Here is a 22018-nt window from a genome sequence, read left to right as displayed (position 1 = left end):
TCTACTTGCACTTTGTTGCTTTCGAACTGCTAGGTTGGCAGGAGCAGGGACCGAGCAATGGGAGCTCACCCTGTCGCGGGGATTCGAACCGCCGACCTTCTGATCGGCAAGTCCTAGGCTCAGTGGTTTAACCCACAGTGCCACCCACGTCCCTCTTTAGCACTAAATCAGAGCAAATGTCAATCTGGATAAAACATAGTTGGCATTTGCTGTGTTTCAGCAGTAAACAGTGGGTTTACCTTGGGGGAAAGTGCCAGGGCAAGAGGAATTGTGGATGAACCCAGAAATTTGATCCTGCCTTGTTAGTCCGCCCCCCCACCCCCCACCCTGAGGTTTTTGAACAGAGGTTGGGTGGCAACCCAGCAGGGATTCTTTAGCTGTGGTTCCTGCATTGCTGAGGGTTGGTATGGATGACCTTTGGGGGTCCCTCTCAATTGTACACTTCGATCCTTCTCTGACATCCAAGAGCCCCTCCGAGCCCCTTGCAGTTCCACAGCAGCTCCCATCTGCTTATCAATCCCAGGAGGGGCAGGAACTTGGCGACTTGACATCAGGGCCGGTCGCTTGGTGGAGTTTCCGACACAGGATGGAGGAAACAAAGGATGGCTGGCGTAAAGGAAAAGCCGCCTTCCTGGGGCAGGAGCAGAGCGAGGACGAGGCATGGAGCACGAAGCAAAGAAAGGCAAGAAGGTGAGTGCAGGGGGGGGACGCCGTATGGGGGTGCTTTTCTGTGAGTGGGTGCTTTATGGGGTGAAGGGATGACACACATCAGTTTCCACCTCTCCAACCTGATGAGGCAGGCTGAGTTGTGTTTCTGGGTGCAAAACAGATCCTTAAGGGTCTGTTTGGTCAAACTAATGTTAGTAGCTTCGAGAACACTGTCCCACCATCTCGTCCTCTGTCCTCCCCTTCTCCCTGTGCCCTCCATCTTTCCCAGCATCAGGGTCTTTTCCAGGGAGTCTTAAGGGATCCTGCAGCAGCCAAGTGTATAGACCAGGATATGGGTAGGCAATTAAGGCCCAGGGGGCCGGATTCGGCCCAATCGCCTTCTCAATCCGGCCCGCGGACAGTCCGGGAATCAGCATGTTTTTACATAAGTAGAATGTGTCCTTTTATTTCAAATGCATCTCGGGGTTATTTGTGGGGCATAGGAATTTGGTCATTTCCCCAAAAAATATATATAGTCTGGTCCCCCACAAGGTCTGAGGGACAGTGGACCAGCCCCCTGCTGAAAAAGTTTGCTGCCCCTGGTCCAGGTGTTTCAGACTAAAACTCCCATGTGTTGTAGTCCAAAACATCTCACACCCACCAGGCTGGCATGGGCTGTGTAAGGTGTTCGGGGAACCCCAACTGCCCTATGCAAACGCCACACAGCCTTTTCCCTAAGCCACAAAAAGGATTCGGCCCTTAGAAAGGGGGAGGAGTCAGCAAACAATGGTGCCACCACTGTCAGCATGCTGTGAAACGAGACAGCCGTGCACCACAGAATCTATTTTGGAACTGCCGTTTCCATCACTGTTTTCTGCCCGTCCCCAGCCCCATGGTGCTATCCGGCGACTCCCAGAGCTTTGATTGAGCTGGCCCCAGAATTCCATCCTGCAAGTTGAGTGCCAGGGTTTGCAAAAATAAGGGCAATGCATCAGAGCAAACTGAGTAATTACCAGTGACTTTAATCAGGGGCGTAGGAGGGGGGTGGAGGAGGCGGTCAACCCTGGGTGCCACTCCAGGGGGGTGACAAGATGGCCCCTGCCTCCTCCCAGCTGTAGAACTGCCGAGGGCGCGCACAGTCCGTATGGGTGCCGCTCACACGGTGTCTGTACGGGCTGCCACTCTCGCACGCCATCCATATGGGTGCCCGTACGAGCCACCGTGCGCGTGCACTCCATACGGGATGCTGCACATGGGCAGTCCGTACGGGATGATGCTCACCCAGCAGCCAGTACAGCCACCCTGCAAGCAGCAGCCCGTACAGAGTGTGCACGTGTGGCATTCCGTACGGACTGCGCATATGCAGTATTCCACATGGAGTGCGCACGCATGGGATGCCGCACATGCACAGTCCGGATGGGATGCCGCATATGCAGGTCCAGTAGGGGTCATATAGGCCACTTGGCCCGGGCCTCCGATTCCAAAGGGGGCCTTGGTCAGCATATTCACAATTGCAAGGGATGCACTGGGGCGAATGCAGAGGCGCAAAGGTGTGGCGGCGGTGGGCGGATTCCCTGGGGCCTTGGCTGGCAGCGCGAGAGAAAAGCTTCCCTGGTGTATAGGACTTCAGTTATCCCCAGGGTAAAAAAAAGAGGGGTACATTATCTACCTGGCCCGGGCCTCTGCCTGGCTCTGCAAGGCCCTGCGCACATGCGCACTCCGTACGGCACGCTCCTGCCCCAGGTGCCAGAGAGGGTTCCTCCGCCACTGACTTCAATCAATCTTGGGTTAGGTGGCCGGTCTCTGCTGCTGGTGTTGGTGCCCAGCACGTTCACATTTTAGAAACAAACTGTTACACATCAGAATGTAGGACGCTGCCTTGGACTGAATCAGATCATTGGGCCAGCTCTCCCAGTACTGCTCACACGGGCTGGCAGCAGGTTTTCAGGGCTGCAGACAGCCTATATTCCCAGCCCGGCCTTGGGAAGTAATAGTCCTACTCTATTTTTCCTGGGTCAGACCGCACCTGGAGTCCTGTAGCCAGTTCTGGGCACCACAATTTAAGAGGGATTTTGACAAGCTGGAAGGCGTGCAGAAGATGATCCAGGGTCTGGAAACCAAGCCTGATGAGGAACGGTTGAGGGAGTTGGGTATGTTTAGCCTAGGAAAGAGGAGACTGAGAGGACACAGGATAACCATCTTTAAGTATCTGAAGGGCGGTCACACAGAAGATGGAGCAAACTAGCTTTCTCCTGGTCTAGAGGTGGGCACGCGAACCAATGGCTTCAAGTTACAAGAAAGGAGATTCCGACCAAACCTGAGGAAGACCTTCTGATGGAAAGAACTAGAGAGAGATATGGGGGTTATGTTCTTACGTTTTATTGCATGGTGTTTGTGCAGGTAATTCTATGAACCAGGATTCAGCCATAGACTCCTTCAGAATCACCTGAAAGCTGTTCACACCTTACTTACCTGGCACTGACAGTCTCACTTTGTCACTCACCACAATTGAGATGCCTTCAAGGTAGAGGAGCACTGGAATGGGGTGGACGGATGTGCTCTCTGCACATGATCAGAGGAGCTCCCCAAATAATAATAATTAATAATTTTTTATTTATACCCCAACCTTCCCGGTTCAGAAAACCAGGCTCAGGGCGGCTAACAACAAATTTCATCGTTTAGTCGTTTAGTTGTGTCCGACTCTTCGTGACCCCTTGGACCAGAGCATGCCAGGCATTCCTGTCTTCCACTGCCTCCCGCAGTTTGGTCAAACTCATGCTGGTAGCTTCGAGAACACTGTCCAACCATCTCATCCTCTGTCGTCCCCTTCTCCTTGTGCCCTCCATCTTTCTCAACATCAGGGTCTTTTCCAGGGAGTCTTCTCTTCTCATGAGGTGGCCAAAGTCTTGGAGCCTCAGCTTCAGGATCTGTCCTTCCAGTGAGCACTCAGGGCTGATTCCCTTCAGAATGGAGAGGTTTGATCTTCTTGCAGTCCATGGGACTCTCAAGAGTCTCCTCCAGCACCAGAATTCAAAAGCATCAGTTCTTTGGCGATCAGCCTTCTTTATGGTCCAGCTCTCACTTCCATATATCACTGCTGGGGAAACCATAGCTTTAATTATATGGACCTTTGTGGCAAGGTGATGTCTCTGCTTTTTAAGATGCTGTCTAGGTTTGTCATTGCTTTTCTAAAACACTTAATTGATGCAACAAAAAACAGTATAAAATACAGTATAAAACATGAATAACAATAAATTCAGAATTCAAAAATCAATTTAGGGGGGAAATCCATCCAATAAACATTAGATGATCACCAGGGCTAGCTGGCTAAATTAGTCCTACTTGGGCCAGCGAGGAGACCAGGGGAGAATTAGCTGTGGGATCCCAGAGCGGGTGATCTTCATAAAAAGGGGAGAGGGAGGGAACTGAGGCGAACAGGCATTGAATTGGCCAACAAGTCCCAGGACTCAGCCCAGGCTCATCTCAAGCCTTGCACAATCTTTTCAAGAGAAGCGAATGTGCTTGCCGTTCTTGGTTTAGCTTTGGGAATTGGGGGCGGGCAATGATGTCTTCTCCCCCGCCCTGCCCACATCCTGAGCAGATGGGCCTGGGTGGCCTTTCCCCACCCTGTCACAGATCCAGCAACATCTGAAGCCTCTGGGGATACATTTCCCCTCCAGCTGCCCAAGGCGAAGCCCAGCTGTCAGCCTGGGCTCCTGGCCGAAAAAACAGCAGCAGCCGATCCCGAGACCGGCATGTTAAATTGGTTTGCTTGGGCATCACCCATGGGGCAAAGAGAAGGCAGTTGTTGGGGGCCTGAAGCAGGTGGTCCCAATGTCCCCCCTGCCTCCTCTCTAATTGTTTAGTGCAGGGGTCCCCAAACTAAGGCCCACGGGCCATATAAGGCCCAAGGGACCTGTTTATCCAGCCCACGGCGACCTCTGCCGCCCGCTCTTACCCATGCTGCGCTGCACGGTTGCCCACTTCTGAGTCGGAGGAGCACCGGAAATAGCTTTTGCGCATGCGCAAGCGTTATTTGCGCATGCACACGTGTTATTTGCACATGTGCAAGCGTTATTTGTGCATGCACAAGCATTATTTGCGGTGCACATCTGGGTCAGAGGAGGCCCGTCCACATGTGCACAAGCTATTTCTGGTGCTCCTCCGCCCCGGAAGTGCGCCAGAAATAGTGCATGCGCACACATATGGGCATGTGCTTCCCCCGCCCTTCGGCCCGCCGCGTGATCAGCGCTGGAGACATTGGCCCGAGACGCGGTAAGTTTGCTGACCCCTGGTTTAGAGGCCTCCTGATCCGTCATAAAGTTTCCCAGTTCAAGCCCCACAGAAGTGAACGGGAGCTGCAAAAGATCCCACATCAGTGAGATTTTTGCACAGGGAAATTTCCCCAGGGGTGTTTGTCATATCTGCAAACCATTGCACCTGAAGAATCCATCCACCTCACTTTGTGGCCATCCTGATTTGTTTGCAGGGAGTTTGGGTAACACCGACTGTTTAATGAACAGCATTGCGATTTGTTCGCGATGACTATCTTAATGAGGTAGTTCCCAAACTTTTTTGAGCTGCCTCCCTCTTGGCTCTATAAATGTCGTGGACCCCGGTGCCCTCTATCCTATAGAAATCATCATCCAGAATAGTGGTTTGCATGTTATAATAATAATAATTTATTATTTATACCCCACCCATCTGGCTGGGTTTCCCCAACCACTCTGGGCGGCTTCCAACAAAGTATTAAAATACAGTTGTCTGTCAAACATTAAAAGCTTCCCTAAACAGGGCTGCCTTCAGATGTCTTTTAAAGGTCTGGTAGTAGCTATTCTTTTTCACACCTGATGGGAGGGCATTCCACAGGGCGGGCGCCACTACTGAGAAGGCCCTCTGCCTGGTTCCCTGTAACCTCACTTCTTACACTGAGGGAACCGCCAGAAGGCCCTCGGCGCTGGACCTCAGTGTCCGGGCAGAATGATGGGGGTGGAGACGCTCCTTCAGGTATACTGGACCGAGTCCCTTTAGGGCTTTAAAGGTCAGCACCAACACTTTGAATTGTGCTTGGAAATGTACTGGGAGCCAATGTAGGTCTCTCAGGACCGGTGTTATATGGTCTCGGCGGCCACTCCCAGTCACCAGTCTAGCTACCGAATTCTGGATTAGTTGTTGTTTCCGGGTCACCTTCAAAGGTAGCCCCGCTAAGGAAGATAATAACACAGTAAAATTCAAAGCAGTGACAATTAATTGCACAAAATCTAATTAAAATAATTAAATTCAATTAAAACTGATGATTTCGAAGTCTGATAGTCATTGACCTCTCATGCCCCCTGCCTCTTAGTGTCCCCTACTGCCCCCCAGGAGTCGCTACTACCCACCTGAGGAAACCACAGGCTCTTTTTAAGGAAAGGGCTGGTGCTGTGATGCTTTTATGATGATCTGTATGTTTCAATAGATAAATTCTATTGATGTTTAATTGTTGCCTGGAAAGCATGGGGCGAAAGGTCAATGTGGATGAGCCCTTAACGTGTGGAACTGGATGAGATTAGCTGGAAACTGAGGCAAAACCTCTGGAGAGAGGAAGGGGCTACCTAGCTGCTTTCTGGGAATGTGAGAGGAGAGTCTGTGCGGAGTGACAGAGCCTGGGCTTCCTTGCCCAGTGTCATTTCTTCTTCCTCCCTGTTGATTGCTGTAGCAGGAGCAAAGATAAATAATGCAAAATAGCAATGATATGCAAATTGCATTCAATTAGGCTGCAGGCTTTTTATTTCCTTGATACAGAACTTAATTTGGCCTTCTGGCAGAGAGCACGCTCAGAGCCATCTGCATTCATCACGGAGTCTGGACGAAGCCATGGAATCAGAGCATTGTAGGGTTGGGAGGGACTCCCAAAGGTCATCTATTCCAACCCCCTGCAATGCAGAAATTTCAGCTAAAGCATCCATGACAGATGGCCATCCAACCTCTGCTTGAAAACCTCCACCACCTTCTGAGGGAATCCACTCCACAGTCCACGGTCAAACCGCTCCTAGTGTCAGAAAGTTATTCTTAATTTATAGTCGGAATCTCCTTTCTCGTCATTTGAATCCATTGATTTAAGCCTTACTGTGCTGGTCCCGGGGTCAACCGAGAGGCAAGGTCCGAGTCCAGTCCAAGGTCAAAGGAGCAATATGGAGGCAGTCCGTAAAAGCTGAAGCTGGGTGCAGGGCAGGGAGTCCGGTGAGGTCAGGAGCGATGGCAGGAGAGCAGGACAGGGTTCAGGCAGGAACTAGCAGCCAACAATATTGCTCCCACAACTTGGGACTGGGGCTGGCTGGCTTTTATCTGCATCGAGGCATAGGGCAGCCCCAATCCTCAGGTGACTCGCCTCTCCTGGCCTGGAGGGAGCACTCCTCCTGCGGGAACTTAGTTCCCTCTGCCTCTCTGCCCTGAGCCTCTGCAGCTCAGGAGAGGCTGGAGGGTTACCGGACCCAGAGGCAACCTCAGCTTCCCCTGACGGAGCTGAGAGTGGTGCACCTGCAGGCAATGGGTCCTCCATCACCTCAGGAGCTAGAGCAGACTCAGCTGGTGCCTGCACCTGAGGATCCAGCACAGGTGAGGACCCTTCAGGCTCAGGCCCCAGCCCCAGCTCAGCTGGTTCTGGAGGCGGGGACTCCTGTGCAGGCTGGGATTCCTCAGGTTCAGCATCCGAGTCTGAATCCCAGGCCATGACACTTACCTTCTGCAGCAGCAGCAGCAGCAGAAAACAAGCTTGCCCTATTTTCCATGTGATTGCCCTTCAAATATTTGAAGACGGCTACATCTCCTCTTCTCCAGGCTAACCATACCCAGCTGCTTCAACCGTTCCTCATCAGCCTTGCTTTCCAGACCCTTGATCATCTCAGTCTCCCCAAATTTGGGTCTCCAACTGTTTTGGGACTACAGTTGTAGTTCAGCAACAGCTGGAGACCCAAGTTTGGGGAATCCTGGACTTCTATTTATGCAGCCTGGGATTGCATCGGCTTATTTTGCTGCTGCATCGCACTGTTGGCTCATGTTTGCAACGAGGGCACCTGCCAGCATCTGGGCCGCCTGCAGCCCATTCTCCATCACCCTCCTGTTGTGACTTTACTGACGGGGCCTCTGCTTCTGCCCGCTTCCCCAACAGGGCTTTGTGTCACCGATCAAGAGGCTCGTCTTCCCAAAGGCAGCCCGAAGGCAGGCCCTCAAGAGCAGCCTCTGCCGCCGCCCTCTTCACTCCGTCCCGCTCTACCCTCCGGACTATCTCATCGACCCTCAGATCCTCCTGCACGACTACGTGGAAAAGGAAGTGAAGGTGAGGGCGCCCAAGGGAGCAGAGTGCGGAACTTGCTGGTGTCAACACAGCAGCTGAGGACCATGTGATACATTTTCTGCCGGTGTGGATTTTGAGCGGAGGGTTTTCCCCTTGGTTCTGCATTTGTGAGAACTCAAGCTTTAAGTGTGCTATACCTTATGTTCCTAAGCAATTAAAACTTCCAAACTTTTTGACAGCCTAAACGTCCCAAAATGACGCAAAGTGTGCTCTGGATCTGCGATTTTATATATATATATATATATATATATATATATATATATATATATATATAATAATAATTTATTACTTATACCCCGCCACTCTGGGCAGCTTTCAACAAAATATTAAAATACAGTAACGCATCAAACATTAAAAGCTTCCCTAAACAGGGCTGCCTTCAGATGTCTTCTGAAAGTCTGGTAGTTTTTGTTCTCTTTGACATCTGGTGGGAGGGCGTTCCACAGGGCGGGCGCCACTACCAAGAAGGCCCTCTGCCTGGTTCCCTGTAGCTTTGCTTCTCACAATGAGGGAACCGCCAGAAGGCCCTCAGAGCTGGACCTCAGTGTCCGGGCAGAACAATGGGGGTGGAGACGCTCCTTCAGATACATTGAAGGCTGTTTAGGGCTTTAAAGGTCAGCACCAACACTTTGAATTGTGCTCGGAAACGTACTGGGAGCCAATGTAGGTCTTTCAATCTGTCCTCCTCACCACAGATCTATCCAGACAGACCCCTCTGCTTTCAGCATGGAACCATCACTTAGGAGATACCTGCCTTAGCCTTGTCCCACTTTATTGTGGCTTCTTATCTCTTTATCTCCAGTTTTTAGGTCACCTGACTTGGGTAACGACTTCCTTGAACCCCTCTAGCCGTGACGAGCTGTTGCAGCTACTGGACACCGCAAGGGTAACCTTCCAATATACTTCAATGCGCTTTGGTGTTGTTCAATTAACGGTCATATGCTTGGAACGGAAACTGCCCGCTTGGGAGGACGTGAAGGGGTGCAGAGGTGCTGAAGAGACTTGCGAAAGGCGCCACTAGGGAGAACCACTAGGATGAATAAGTTATGTCGCCATGTCTCGGCTGCCAAAATAACTTGGCCGTCTGGGATACTATAAATCCCAGGTGCTCCATGCCAGGTGACAAAGCGTCCGGGGCCAGTCCTTCTAATCCCTTTCTGAAGCTACCTCTCAGGTGGTCATCATCAGCACAACATAAGCATGTATGTTTAGGCTCAGAGACTATTCTGCCCTTCCCTGTGGTGTGTGGCTTGGCTGACCTGCCTGAGTTATCTGAGTCAATTTCAAAGAAGTGTGGAGTTGGGAGCAGTGGCGTAGCGTGGGGGGTGTAGGGGGGGCCAGCCGCACCGGGCGCAACATCTGGGGGTTAGGGTTAGGGGGCACAAATCCACGGGTTAGGGGGCGCAAATTACTTGCCTTGCCCCGGATGCTGACAACACACGCTACGCCACTGGTTGAGAGGAACCCCAAGGTTCATCTAGTCTAACCCCCTGTGCTTTTCTGCATTGATGGGATGGCCTCATAGTCCAGTTTCCCCCAACTTGGAGTCCTCCAGGGGCTGATGGGAATTGTGGTCCAGAGCAGCTGGCCTGGAGGACTACAGCTTGGGGAAGCCCTTCCCAGGGATGCGAAACTGGGCACCATTTAACGGGCTCCCACCCTCTTTTTACTCCACCTTTCCTGCAGCAATTAAAGGAGCTTCCTCTGAAGACAACCCCAGAGCAGGATAGCATCTTGAGCCTTTCGGCCCGCTGCCTGCTTCTTACCTGGAGGGACAACGAGGAGCTCATCCTGAGGATCCCCACCCACGAAATTGCAGCCGCCTCCTACCTGCGGGACGATGCCCTGCACCTCCTGGTGCTCAAAACAGGTGTGGGTCAGTTCAGGTAACCTGGAGGATTCCCGACTAGAGAATTCCCACCTGGTTGAAAATGGATCGGGCCACTTCCAAGCCATGGGTCTTAGGGCAGAATGCGTGTTTCTGCATGGCTCAGTTGGTACACACTATTTGCAATATCTTTCCCCTTTTCTCTTGCAATATATATATATATATATTTTATACCTTATATACATTTTATTAAAAAAAATTAACATATCACTTCCAACAGTCATACAACATAACTTCTCATCTTATACAGTATTTTGGACTTCCATCAACACCTCTGATGATTTTCCATTTTTATCACTTATTCTGCATTTCTTACATATAATTATCCTTAACTAATAATAATAATAATAATAATAATAATAATAATAATAATAAATTTTATTTATATCCCGCCCTCCCCAGCTGAAGCCGGGCTCAGGGCGGCTAACAACAATCAAATAATGCAACACTCTAAAAACATTTCATTATAAAAATTAATAAAAATCGAATTGATGGCAACCATTAAGCAAAAATTCTGTGCAGATTGCCAAAGGAGGTCCTCTTCTTGCAATATTTCAAATAATCCACCTTACAAGACTTCTTTTCTCTTGCAATCATTTTTATTTGGGTTTTTATGGAATTGATACAAAGAAGTACCAAGAACAAGTCAAAACATTTCCCTCTAATTTCTCCTGAGTTCAGGGGTTCAACCAGGATAACCGGCTCTCCTCGGCTGTAATGTGTGAACGCCCAGGATTTGCTCACCTGGTTACTTATAGCAGCATGGGTCATAGAATCATAGAATCATAGAGTTGGAAGAGACCACAAGGGCCATCGAGTCCAACCCCCTGCCAAGCAGGAAACACCATCAGAGCACTCCTGACATATGGTTGTCAAGCCTCTGCTTAAAGACCTCCAAAACGCAGCCTTATTTTGCAACGACTTGTTGCCAATTTGAAAGCAAATGAGCATTGCTATCTCCCAGCCTAACCTGCTTCACAAGGTTGTTCTGAGGTTAGACCAAGAGAAATCCATTCACTATTATCCTGACAGGTTGGAGATAAGCAAATACAGCCTCTTCTCCATTGGAGTTCCCTAAGCACCACCGCTTGTCCTGCATAAAATCAGAAAATTGCAGAGGCGGAAGGGACCCAGAAGGTCATCAAGATCAACCCCCCTGCAACGCAGGAAAACTTAAAAACCTCTGCTTAAAAACTTCCAAAGGAAAGAGCGTCCACCACTTTCTGAGGGAGTCTGTGTTAGAGTTGTTCCCTGAACTGGACCTTGCGTACGAATGGTGTGTCTCCACTGCAGTAAAATGCTTCAAAGTTTTACTGTGGTTCAATAAACTTTCCTCGCTCTGGTCTCAAAGGGAAATCCCAAGCTGCTTCTTCCTTGCAGAACTTCTCTGCAAAGTCTTGGAGCCTCAGCTTCAGGATCTGCCCTTCCAGTGAGCACTCAGGGCTGATTTCCTTCAGAACAGATAGGTTTTGTTATGTACTGAGTTGAATAGGATCCAAAATGCAGCCGTCTGATTGGTCCTAGAGCAATAGGATCCGAAATGCAGTAGTCTGATTGGTCCTAGAACAATGCAGCAGTATGATTGGTCCGTAAGAGCCACCCACTCCAGCTCCAGGTGGAAGTGAATCCACAACCTGATTGGCTTACAGGAGAATCCCGGAATTAGCCAATCACGTGCAGCGCATTGTGTAAATAATGTATATAAAGCAGATATTTTGGGGAAACATTCATTCCTCAATACTATGAGCTGAATAAAAAGCATGAAATCCGCACTCAACTCTGAGTATATTTCAGGTTTGATCTTCTTGCAGTCCATGGGACTCTCAAGAGTCTCCTCCAGCACCAGAATTCAAAAGCATCAATTCTTCTGCCATCAGCCTTCTTTATGGTCCAGCTCATGGGCCTTTTTTGCTGCTGCATCGCAGCTTTGGCTCAGGTTAAGCTTGTGTTGTTGTTGTCCTTATTATTTCCAGGCTTGGGAGTAGACCCGGTCCCTGCAGGAGGTAGCTCGGATGTTTACCCTGGAAGCACCCAGGAGAAGAAATTTCCCGGAGGGCCAGCTGAGAAGAGACTGGCAGAACCCCGGCAGCTGGGGGGCACGATGGAGCGACGCCACACCATCTGCAGCCTGGACTGGAAGATGGCACGGGGCGGGCCGGAGGGCAGGCCCAGCGGAGGGGGCAGCCTGGAGCGGAAGCAGGGCACAGGCAGCTGGGAGAAGAGGCAGGGTCCCGCAGGCGGCAGGCCCTTCGGGAGCTGGGAGCGCAGGCAGACCTATAGCGGCAGCTGGGAGCGCCGCCCCACGGGCAAAGCTGGGGGCAGCTGGGAGAGGAGGCGGCAGGCCTACAGCGGGAGCTGGGAGAGGGGCAAGACCTGGGGCAGCTGGGAGCGCCGGTGGCACACCGGGAACAACCCCCTGGACCCCAAAGAGCCCAGCCCCGAAGCCTACTGCAATCTCATCATCCTGGCCGTGGCTAACAGGGTGAGCAGCCTGAAGCCCTGTCTTGTCCTCCCTTCAAAATAGACAATCTATCTATCTATCTATCTATGGGACACGGATGGCGCTGTGGGTAAAAGCCTCAGCGCCTAGGGCTTGCCGATCGAAAGGTCGGCGGTTCGAATCCCCGCGGCGGGGTGCGCTCCCGTTGCTCGCTCCCAGCGCCTGCCAACCTAGCAGTTCAAAAGCACCTCCGGGTGCAAGTAGATAAATAGGGACCGCTTACTGGCGGGAAGGTAAACGGCGTTTCCGTGTGCTGCGCTGGCTCGTCAGATGCAGCTTCGTCACGCTGGCCACGTGACTCAGAAGTGTCTCCGGACAGCGCTGGCTCCCGGCCTCTAGAGTGAGATGGGCGCACAACCCTAGAGTGTGTCAAGACTGGCCCGTATGGGCAGGGGTACCTTTACCTTTATCTATCTATCTATCTATCTATCTATCTATCTATCTATCTATCTATCTATCTCCCTCTATCTCCCTCTCTCTCTCTCTCTCTCTCTCTCTCTCTCTCTCTCTCTCTCTCTCTCTCTCTCATATTTTTAAAAGCTTTTTTTTATGAATCAGCAAGATGAAAAAAATGATCTGTATAAAAACAAAAGCAGAAAAAGAAGGGGGGAAGCATGTATATGAAAACAGAAAAGGAGAAGAAAAAGAAAAAGGCAGCCCTAGATAGGGATGTTTTTTAATGTTTTATTATTTTTTTATATATGTTAGAAGCCACCCAGAGTGGCTGGGGCAGCCCAGTCAGGTGGGCGGGTTAATAATAATAATAATAATAATAATAATAATGGAATAGGACATCCGTATTTTCATCGGAAGGGACACGTATGGTGCTGTGGGTTAAACCACAGAGCCTAGGACTTGCTGATCAGAAGGTTGGCGGTTCGAATCTCTGTGACGGGATGAGCCCCCGTTGCTGGGTCCCTGCTCCTGCCAACCTAGCAGTTTGAAAGCACGTCAAAGTGCAAGTAGATAAATAGGTACCGCTCCGGCGGGAAGGTCAACGGCATTTCTGTGCGCTGCTCTGGTTCACCAAGCTTAGTCATGCTGGCCACATGACCCGGAAGCTGTACACCAGCTCCCTCGGCCAAAAAAGCGAGATGAACGCCGCAACCCAGAGTCGGCTATGACTGGACTGGTCAGGGTTCCCTTTACCTTTTACCTATTTTCATCAGAGGAATATTGGAGGGTATGATATAGCACCTAAATAACTGGTCACAAATGATCAAGCAACTCTAGAACACGGATCTGACTGCCCTTTCTCTCTCGGGTGCAGGACATGGCAGAAGAATCGTGTGCTCTCATCTGCCAAGTTTTCCAGATAATCTATGGGGACCAAACCATTGAGTGTGTGGACCGGGCTGGTTATCACTACACATCCACCATGAAGCGTCCTTGGCTGTCTAGCCGGAGTGAGTACATTTGGGGAAGCTTTTAATGTTTGATGCATTACTGTATTTTAATATTTTGTTGGAATCCACCCAGAGTGGCCGGGAAAGCCCAGCCAGATAGGCGGGGTATAAATAATAATTATAATAATTATTATTATTATTACTACGCAACCACCTTTGTCTAAGGCGGTTAAATGAGTCAGCTCATTTATTTATTTATTTGAACAATTTATATACCGCTTGACTGCAAGCGTCTTTGAGCAAATTTCAAACTTGCAATGGTGAAAAAAATCAGTTGAAACTATGCAGAGAAATATAAATGCTTGCTGGAATGAAGAACTTGAGTCGAGAGGGGTCATGTCTGACCCCAACTGGAAAGGAGCATGATACTTTTGCTTTCGCTTTCTTTGGCGATCCCTCGTAGCCGAGTAAGATTGTCTTCAGTGAACACGGTCTTAACGGTGTGTACATAGGTGACTGTGGAGGCCAATTCTGGACCCACACGTCCTTCCACAGTGGGGACATTGGTTCCCGGGCGGGAGTTGATCACGGTGTGGATTTGCCAAGCGTGCCTTCCTCTTAGCACGTTTCTCCCTTTTGTCTTGAGTTCGAGTGACACCTTTGGTAAAGGCTGTTCTCCAACTGGAGCACTCGCAGGCCAGTGTTTCCCAGTTGTCGGTGTTTATACTACATTTTTTTTAGATTTGCCTTGAGAGAGTCTTTGAACCTCTTTTGTTGACCACAACGCTTTCCATTTTTAAGTTCGGAATAGAATGGTTGCTTTGGAAGACGATAATCAGCCATCCGAAGCACATGACCAATTCAACGAAGTTGACGTTGAGGAATCAATACTACCCCAGTATTTTCTGCTGTAACCAACAGTGACTGAACTGTTGTGCCCAAAACTACTGTATTTTTTGCTCTATAAGACACACTTTTTCCCTCCTAAAAAGTAAGGGGAAATGTGTGTGCATCTTATGGAGCGAATGCAGGCTGCGCAGCTATCCCAGAAGCCAGAACAGCAAGAGGGATTGCTGCTTTCACTGCGCAGCGATCCCTCTTGCTGTTCCGGCTTCTGAGATTCAGTATATATTTTTTCTTGTTTTCCTCCTCCAAAAACTAGGTGCGCCTTGTGGTCTGGTGCATCTTATAGAGCAAAAAATACGGTAGGTATGGGTCTTCAGATGAGTAGTGCCATTGGTTCCTGAATCTCATTGCAAGCAAACATTTTTTAGCATTGCAAACACCCTTTGATTAGTGATAAAAAAAACTGGTGGAAATAGTTTTATGGGTGCCTTCCATATACTTTAGGCTACGACATGCCTCATCCCTGACCACTGGACTTGGCTGACTGTGGATAATGGGATTTGTAGTCCAAAAAATCTGCCAAGTACTGCATGGGCTGCCCCTGGGCCACCTGATGGTTGCAAAGGATGGAGGGTTGAGGTCTGACAGCACAAAAACCTGTTTTCCAATACCCCGTTTAACCCCTTGTGCTGTCTTCTTCCAGGTGAGAGCTGTCGGACGGATGGGACGTACGGCTATGATGCTGATTTCAGCTGCTGTAGCTCTTTGTGAGTCCTGCCCCCCCCCCACTGGTAGCAAGCGGGATGTCTGGCTGGGGCTTATGGGAGTTGTAGTCCAAAATGGCTGCACCAAGTGGGGCTGCTGGGAGTTGACATCGGAACAGTACCTGGTTGTCGAAGGCTGACCTGATTTGTCATTTAATTGGTTATGTTAACCAACTAAGCACCTTTTCATCTGCTAAAAAGGTAAAGGGACCCCTGACCATTAGGTCCAGTCGTGGCCGTCTCTGGGGTTGCAGCGCTCATCTCGCTCTACTGGCTGAGGGAGCCAGCGTACAGCTTCCGGGTCATGTGGCCAGCATGACTGAGCTGCTTCTGGTGAACCAGAGCAGCGCACAGAAACGCCGTTTACTTTCCCACCAGAGTGGTACCTATTGATCTACTTGCACTTTGACGTGCTTTCGAACTGCCAGGTTGGCAGGAGCAGGGACTGAGCAACAGGAGCTCACCCCGTCGCGGGGATTCGAACCGCCAACCTTCTGATCAGCAAGTCCTAGGCTCTGTGGTTTAACTCACAGCGCCACCCATGTCCCTTACTAAATAGGTAACCCCCCACTTAATCAGCTATGGGATTCTTTAATAAATCATTTCTAAAACTAGTGCAGATAAGATAGCAGGTACCATTTGGGAAGAGCACTTTTCTTCAAAGGTATCTGCCTTGGACAGCTAGAAAATGCCCTGCTAGGTGTATGCTTGGTCTGAGGTCACTTCCTGTTCTGTGATCCCGAGGCAGATTTCACCAACCTGGTGCCCTCTAGATATTTTGGACGACAACTTCCACGAGCCCCCATGCTCGCTGAGGGGGCTGATGGGAGTTGTAGTTCAAAATGTCTGTTGACAGGAGCCAGTCAGCAGTAAATTGCACTGAGCAAGCTAGAGTTAAATCTTTCTTAGCAAAAGCAGGATCTGCATAGGAGCGTCAGGCCTAATGAGCACAGCAACTCATCTCCCACAGGTCTTGCTCCCAAGAAGCAGTTGCTGAGACTTAAGGTCCCTGCCTCCCCACAATCCCCTCCTCTCCAGGGTTTTCCCCAAGCAATCTGAGACTGCGCCTGCATGAAGCTAACGTCTCCTCCGCCCTCTTCATGCCTCTCCTGGTTCTGGAAGACCAGCGCGAGGGGGAGCTCATCACAAGCAGGAGGAAAAGATACCTGTGCTTCTTCACCAGCATGAACCATCTCTGTCTCTTGGTGAAATATGCTCAGAGTTGAGAGTGGATTTCATGCTCTTTATTCAGCTCATAGTGGGAGGAGGAATGAATGTTCCCCCAAAGTATCTGCTTTATATACATTATTTACACAATGAGCTGCAGGTGATTGGCTAATTCCGGAATTCTCCTGTAGGCCAATCAGGTTGTGGATTCACTTCCACCTGGAGCTGGATTGGGTGGCTCCTGCGGACCAATCATACTGCTGCATTGTTCTAGGACCAATCAGACTGCTGCATTCTGAATCATATTGTTCTAGGACCAATCAGACTGCTGCATTCTGAATCCTATTGTTCCAGGACCAATCAGACTGCTGCATTCTGAATCCTATTGTTCTAGGACCAATCAGACTGCTACATTTTGGATCCTATTCAACTCAGTACATAACACCTGGCCTCCCTTCTGCTTCAGCTTCTGCCTCTGATACTGGAGTTCTCTCTGGCACAGAATCTCCCTGCTCACCAAGCCCTGTTACCTCTTCAGCTTCCGACACCTCTTCCTCCCATTCTTCTCCCTCTGATCACTCACCACCAATCCCCTGACTCTGAGCTTTCTTCCCTTGGGGGTTCCGCAGCAGGTGCCTCCTACCATTCTGCTGCGTCCAACCAGTCCGTGACAGCTATGTTGGCTGAGGGGGCTGCTGGGAGTTGTAGTCCAAAATGTCTGCTCCGGCTGCGGACTGCTGGGAGTTGTAGTCCAGAATGGCTGCTCCGCCAGGGACTGCTGGGAGTTGTAGTCCACAATGTCTGCTCCAGCTGGGGACTGCTGGGAGTTGTATTCCAGAAAGGCTGCACTGGCAGTGGGGGCTGATGGGAATCGTAGTCCACAATGGCAGTGCTGACTGCAGGGGCTGATGGGAGTTTTAGTCCAAAATGTCTGCTCCAGCTGGGGACTGCTGGGAGTTGTAGTCCAGAATAGCTGCACTGGCAGTGGGGGCTGACGGGAGTCGTAGTCCAGAATGGCTGTGCTGGCTGCAGGGGCTGATGGGAGTTGTAGTCCCAGAGCACAATGGGGAAGGCTGACCTAGTCCAACCCCTCCTTGGCAATTGGGGAGTGGGGAGGAGTGGGGACCAGAAGGAGACATTCTTGACAACATGAGATGGGAAGGGTTACCGATCCACTTGCTTCCTTCTTCCCTCAGCGATGGTTCCCACGACACCTTTGAAGCCTGTTGCAGTGACACTTCGTCCCCCTCCTTCCATCAGTCCCATCACAGCCTGGCCACGGCCTGCAGTGGCAGCGACCAGAGCAACACTGGCCTGGAGCAACTACAGGACTACATGATAACAGTGAGTGGAGTTTGCGGGGGTGGCCTGGGGGGGGGGAGAGATGCACTTTGGGTGCCCTGAATCCACGAGGCTTGCAGTCACTGGTTGCTTCTAAAACCTCCTCCTGGGAACTGTCCGTTTGCATTATTACATACTGCAAAAATCAAAATTACTACAAAAGATACTATTTCACCTATAGATGTAAACATAGGCAGCATGATAGTTTATAGCACTACATAGGCATGGAGCAAGTAGATAGAAGAAAGATACACACACACACACACACACACACACACACACACAGTGCTTTTTGGGGGGACGCAGGGGTACACATACCCCTAAGCATTTTGTGAATCTAAGTTTGGCCTCATTGAAGGGCGGTATTTCAATATGAGTAGGAAAATGAGAGTACCCCTAAACATTTTTTTAGGAAAAAAAGCAGTGTATGTGTGTTTTTCTGTTTTACAATTTACAATACTCATTTTACATCCTTAAGATATCAATGACTTCCTTTATTCTCTTTCCATGGTCCATTTTACATATCATAAATCCCTGCATATTTTGCAAAAACTATACCAATCAGTATTCCATTGTTGCATCGATCAAAACTTATTTACACCGTTTTCAGGGGTACACAATTACAGTATTTCCCTGTTACGGTAAAATCTGGGTGCGAGGCTGCTCTGCCACCCAGCTCATCGGACTAAGTCCGCAGGTCCCTGCGGAGAAAAATGAGCTCAGCCAGAGACAGGAGCAAACTGCAGAAGATCCAAGTTTATTGCGCAACAGGTTCAAGGCGAGATTGAACAGCGAGAAAGGGGTGACATGAACTTTTGAAACTTCCCTCCATGTCCCAGAATACAGTGCAAAATACATCCCAGTTACATCATGAATACATTAAGAAGAGGTTGGGTTACACAGATTACATCATGAATACATTAAGAAGAGGTTGGGTTACACAGGATTAACATATGGAGGAGGGAGGGGGGAATATGCAGAGCTGGAGATATGCGCAGATAAACACTTCCTGAGTACCGGTGATGAGAAGACAATGGTCCATGTACTGGCATTGCCCGGAGGAAAGGCTTGGCAGAGTGATTTGACAGGATTAGGGTCTTGACACCTTGCTTGAGGGATTATGGAGGACAGGGGAGGTGTCATGGAGTCCTAGAGAAATTGAGCAAAATGGCACGTTGAGTGTCTATGAATTTTATAGATTTTAGTCCCTTTTGACATTGACAATTGGAAATAAATGGATATATTGTAGCGAAGAAGAAGGTGAAGAAGACATGCCCCCCCCTTCCGTATCATTCCCCTATATTCAATACGTTTCCCGAAAGAGGTGCAAGACGTCTGTTTTTACAGTTCCCTCCTTGCAAATAATAAATGTTTGTCGTTTGGCGTGACTCTCCTGCCTCTTTGTCTCGCCCCATAGCTCAGGAACAAACTGACGCCGCAGGAGATCCAACAGTTTGCCTTCTTGCTGAGAGAATACCGGATGGGTCTGGCGGTGGAGGGATACTGTGCCGGCCTCCTCCAGCTCTACGGAGAAAAGCGGAAGTTCCTGCTGCTGGGTAAATGAAAAACCTCTGTTTTTGGTGGGGCAGAAGAGGGAAGAGATGGGAAAATCGCCACTGGGGGAGGTCAAGTCACTTCCATACATCACTCCTGGGAAAACTATGGCTTTAACTATACGGGCCTTTGTTGGCAAGGTGATCGGGTGATGTTTTGCCCTTTGGGCAGCTAGACTGGTGACTGGGGGCGGCCGCCGAGACCACATAACACCGGTCTTGAAAGACCTACATTGGCTCCCAGTACGTTTTCGAGCACAATTCAAAGTGCTGGTGTTGACCTTTAAAGCCCTAAACGGCCTCGGCCCAGTATACCTGAAGGAGCGTCTCCACCCCCATCGTTCTGCCCGGAGGCTGAGGTCCAGCGTCGAGGGCCTTCTGGCAGTTCCCTCATTGCGAGAAGCAAAGCTACAGGGAACCAGGCAGAGGGCCTTCTCGGTGGTGGCTCCCGCCCTGTGGAACGTCCTCCCATCAGATGTCAAAGCGATAAATAACTACCTGACATTCAGAAGACATCTTAAGGCAGCCCTGTTCAGGGAAGTTTTTAATCTGTGATATTTTACTGTATTTTTGGTTTCTATGGAAGCCGCCCAGAGTGGCTGGGGAAACCCAGCCAGATGGGCGGGGTACAAATAATAAATTATTATTATTATTATTATTATTTGGGGGGTTGCAGGAATGGGCTCCTGGTGGACCAAGGAGCCTTCGCCCAATCTCCCTGGCACCTTTCTCTGTTCTGCCTCCACAGGGATGCGCCCCTTCATCCCTGACCAGGACATTGGCTACTTCGAGAGCTTCCTGGAAAACATCGGGATCCGCGAAGGAGGGATCTTGACGGACAGCTTCGGGCGCATCAAGAAGAGCATGAGCAACACCTCGGCCTCCGCCGTGCGCAGCTACGACAGCTGGTCCTTGCGCTCGGAGTCAGAGTCCTTCAACCGCATGATCACGGACATCACCCACGACATCGAAGCCCTGGCGAGGGATGAGGAGGAAGAGGAGGAAGACGGCGAGGACGACAATGGCAGCGGTGACAATGATGATGGAGACAACTACCTGTGAGGAGGGGAGACCACTTGGGCCTGAGGAGAGCCAGGAACACTGAAAGCTCTTGAAAGCGCTTGAATATGAAGTCAGACAATTGGTCCAGATGGCTCAATATGGTCTATACTGACTGACATCAGCTTTTTAGGGTGGGTCTCTCCCCACCCTACCCGGATAGGCTGGGGGTTGAATTTGGGTCTTTCTGCAATTAAAGCAGATGCTCTACCATTGGGCTGCAGTGGTGGGGCAGCCAATCCTTATTTCAGCCTTCTACTCAATGAATGAGGGTCGTGGGTGGTGCTGTGGTTTAAACCACAGAGCCTAGGACTTGCTGATCAGAAGGTCGGCGGTTCAAAACCCCGCGACAGGGTGAGCTTCCGTTGCTCGGTCCCTGCTCCTGCCAACCTAGCAGTTCGAAAGCACATCAAAAGTGCAAGTAGATAAATAGGTACCGCTCCGGCGGGAAGGTAAACGGCGTTTCTGTGCATTGCTCTGGTTCGCCAGAAGTGGCTTAGTCATGCTGGCCACATGACCCGGAAGCTGTACGCCAGCTCCCTCGGCCAATAAAGCGAGATGAGCACCGCAACCCCAGAGTCATCCGCGACTGGACCTAATGGTCAGGGGTCCCTTTACCTTTTTACTCAATTAATATCTGGATCCTGCACACCCTCCAATTGCCCCTATTTGCCAGGGACAGTCCTGGATTTACAGAAGCCATCCTGGTTTCTGATTTGATCCCAGAATGTCCTGCTTAGCCTTAGGATGTCCCTATTTTCATCAGAGAAATGGAAATAAGTACCAAACCAAAGAGATACATCACTATACAGCCTTTAGAAGACATTTGAAGGCAGCCCTGTATAGGGAAGTTTTTTAATGTTTTATGTTTTTATATATGTTGGAAGCCTCACAGAGTGGCTGGGGCAGCCCAGTGTGATGGACAGGGTAAAAATGTTGTTGTTGTTGTTGTTGAATAAGACATCCCTATTTTCATCGGAGAAATGTTGGAGGGCATGGATCCTGGCGAGCAAAGGTGAGCCACTCCTTTCTCTCCCCACCTGCTCCCCAGTTGCAAAACTGATCTGCGTTGGAACATCCATGTTCAGAGGCAGTCTACCATTCAATATCATTTGCTGAGCGGTGGGGTTGAGAGAAGCCTGTGGAGCTCATGGTCCTGCCTTTGAATATCCCAGAAGGATCTGGTTGTGCAATGTGAGAAGCAGGATGCTGGACTAGATGGACACCTGGCCTGATCCACCAGAGATCATAGAATTGTAGAGTTGGGACCCGAGGGTCATCTAGTCCAACCCCCTGCAATGCAGGAATTCTCCCTATGTTCTTGCACCTGTCCCACCCCATGGCTTGCTCTCTGCAGCTCGAGTTCGTACTACTGGTCTGCTAGGTTCAGGAGAGTCCCCTTCGGATGGACTTCCGATGTCTTGTCTTGTGAAGTTGGTCAAGCGCCAAGCAATTTTTAATAGAGCAAGACTGCCCTCTGCTGGTCTCTTGCAGAACGTATGCAGTGAGCTTATACCATGATAACCAAGACAGGTATCACATTGCACCATCGTTTGCTTTTACAATCGGT

General features: G+C 50.0%; 1 protein-coding gene across 2 annotated transcripts; it reads left to right on the top strand.

Moving 5' to 3' along the window:
• The first annotated feature begins 368 nt into the window (after positions 1 to 368).
• Positions 369 to 20498, top strand: CCM2L (CCM2 like scaffold protein). 2 transcript variants are annotated; one of them, XM_081867741.1, is made up of 10 exons: positions 371 to 690; positions 7799 to 7966; positions 8787 to 8870; positions 9671 to 9854; positions 11846 to 12354; positions 13643 to 13778; positions 15268 to 15331; positions 17692 to 17839; positions 19254 to 19392; positions 20138 to 20497. In XM_081867741.1, exons 1-10 carry the CDS (start codon positions 661 to 663, stop codon positions 20449 to 20451), a joined length of 1776 nt encoding a protein of 591 aa, XP_081723867.1. In that variant the 5' UTR covers positions 371 to 660; the 3' UTR covers positions 20452 to 20497. The 2 variants fall into 2 exon arrangements, with proteins under 2 accessions (XP_081723868.1, XP_081723867.1); XM_081867742.1 differs by lacking the exon at positions 7799 to 7966 and having other exon boundaries at positions 369 to 690; positions 20138 to 20498.
• The last annotated feature ends 1520 nt before the right edge of the window (positions 20499 to 22018 follow it).

Source organism: Podarcis erhardii, assembly GCF_964252035.2.
Source record: "Podarcis erhardii genome assembly, chromosome: 6".
In the NCBI taxonomy this organism is placed as follows: domain Eukaryota; kingdom Metazoa; phylum Chordata; class Lepidosauria; order Squamata; family Lacertidae; genus Podarcis; species Podarcis erhardii.
Note: the sequence above shows the minus strand (reverse complement) of the source record. Positions and strands in the feature narration are given on the sequence as shown.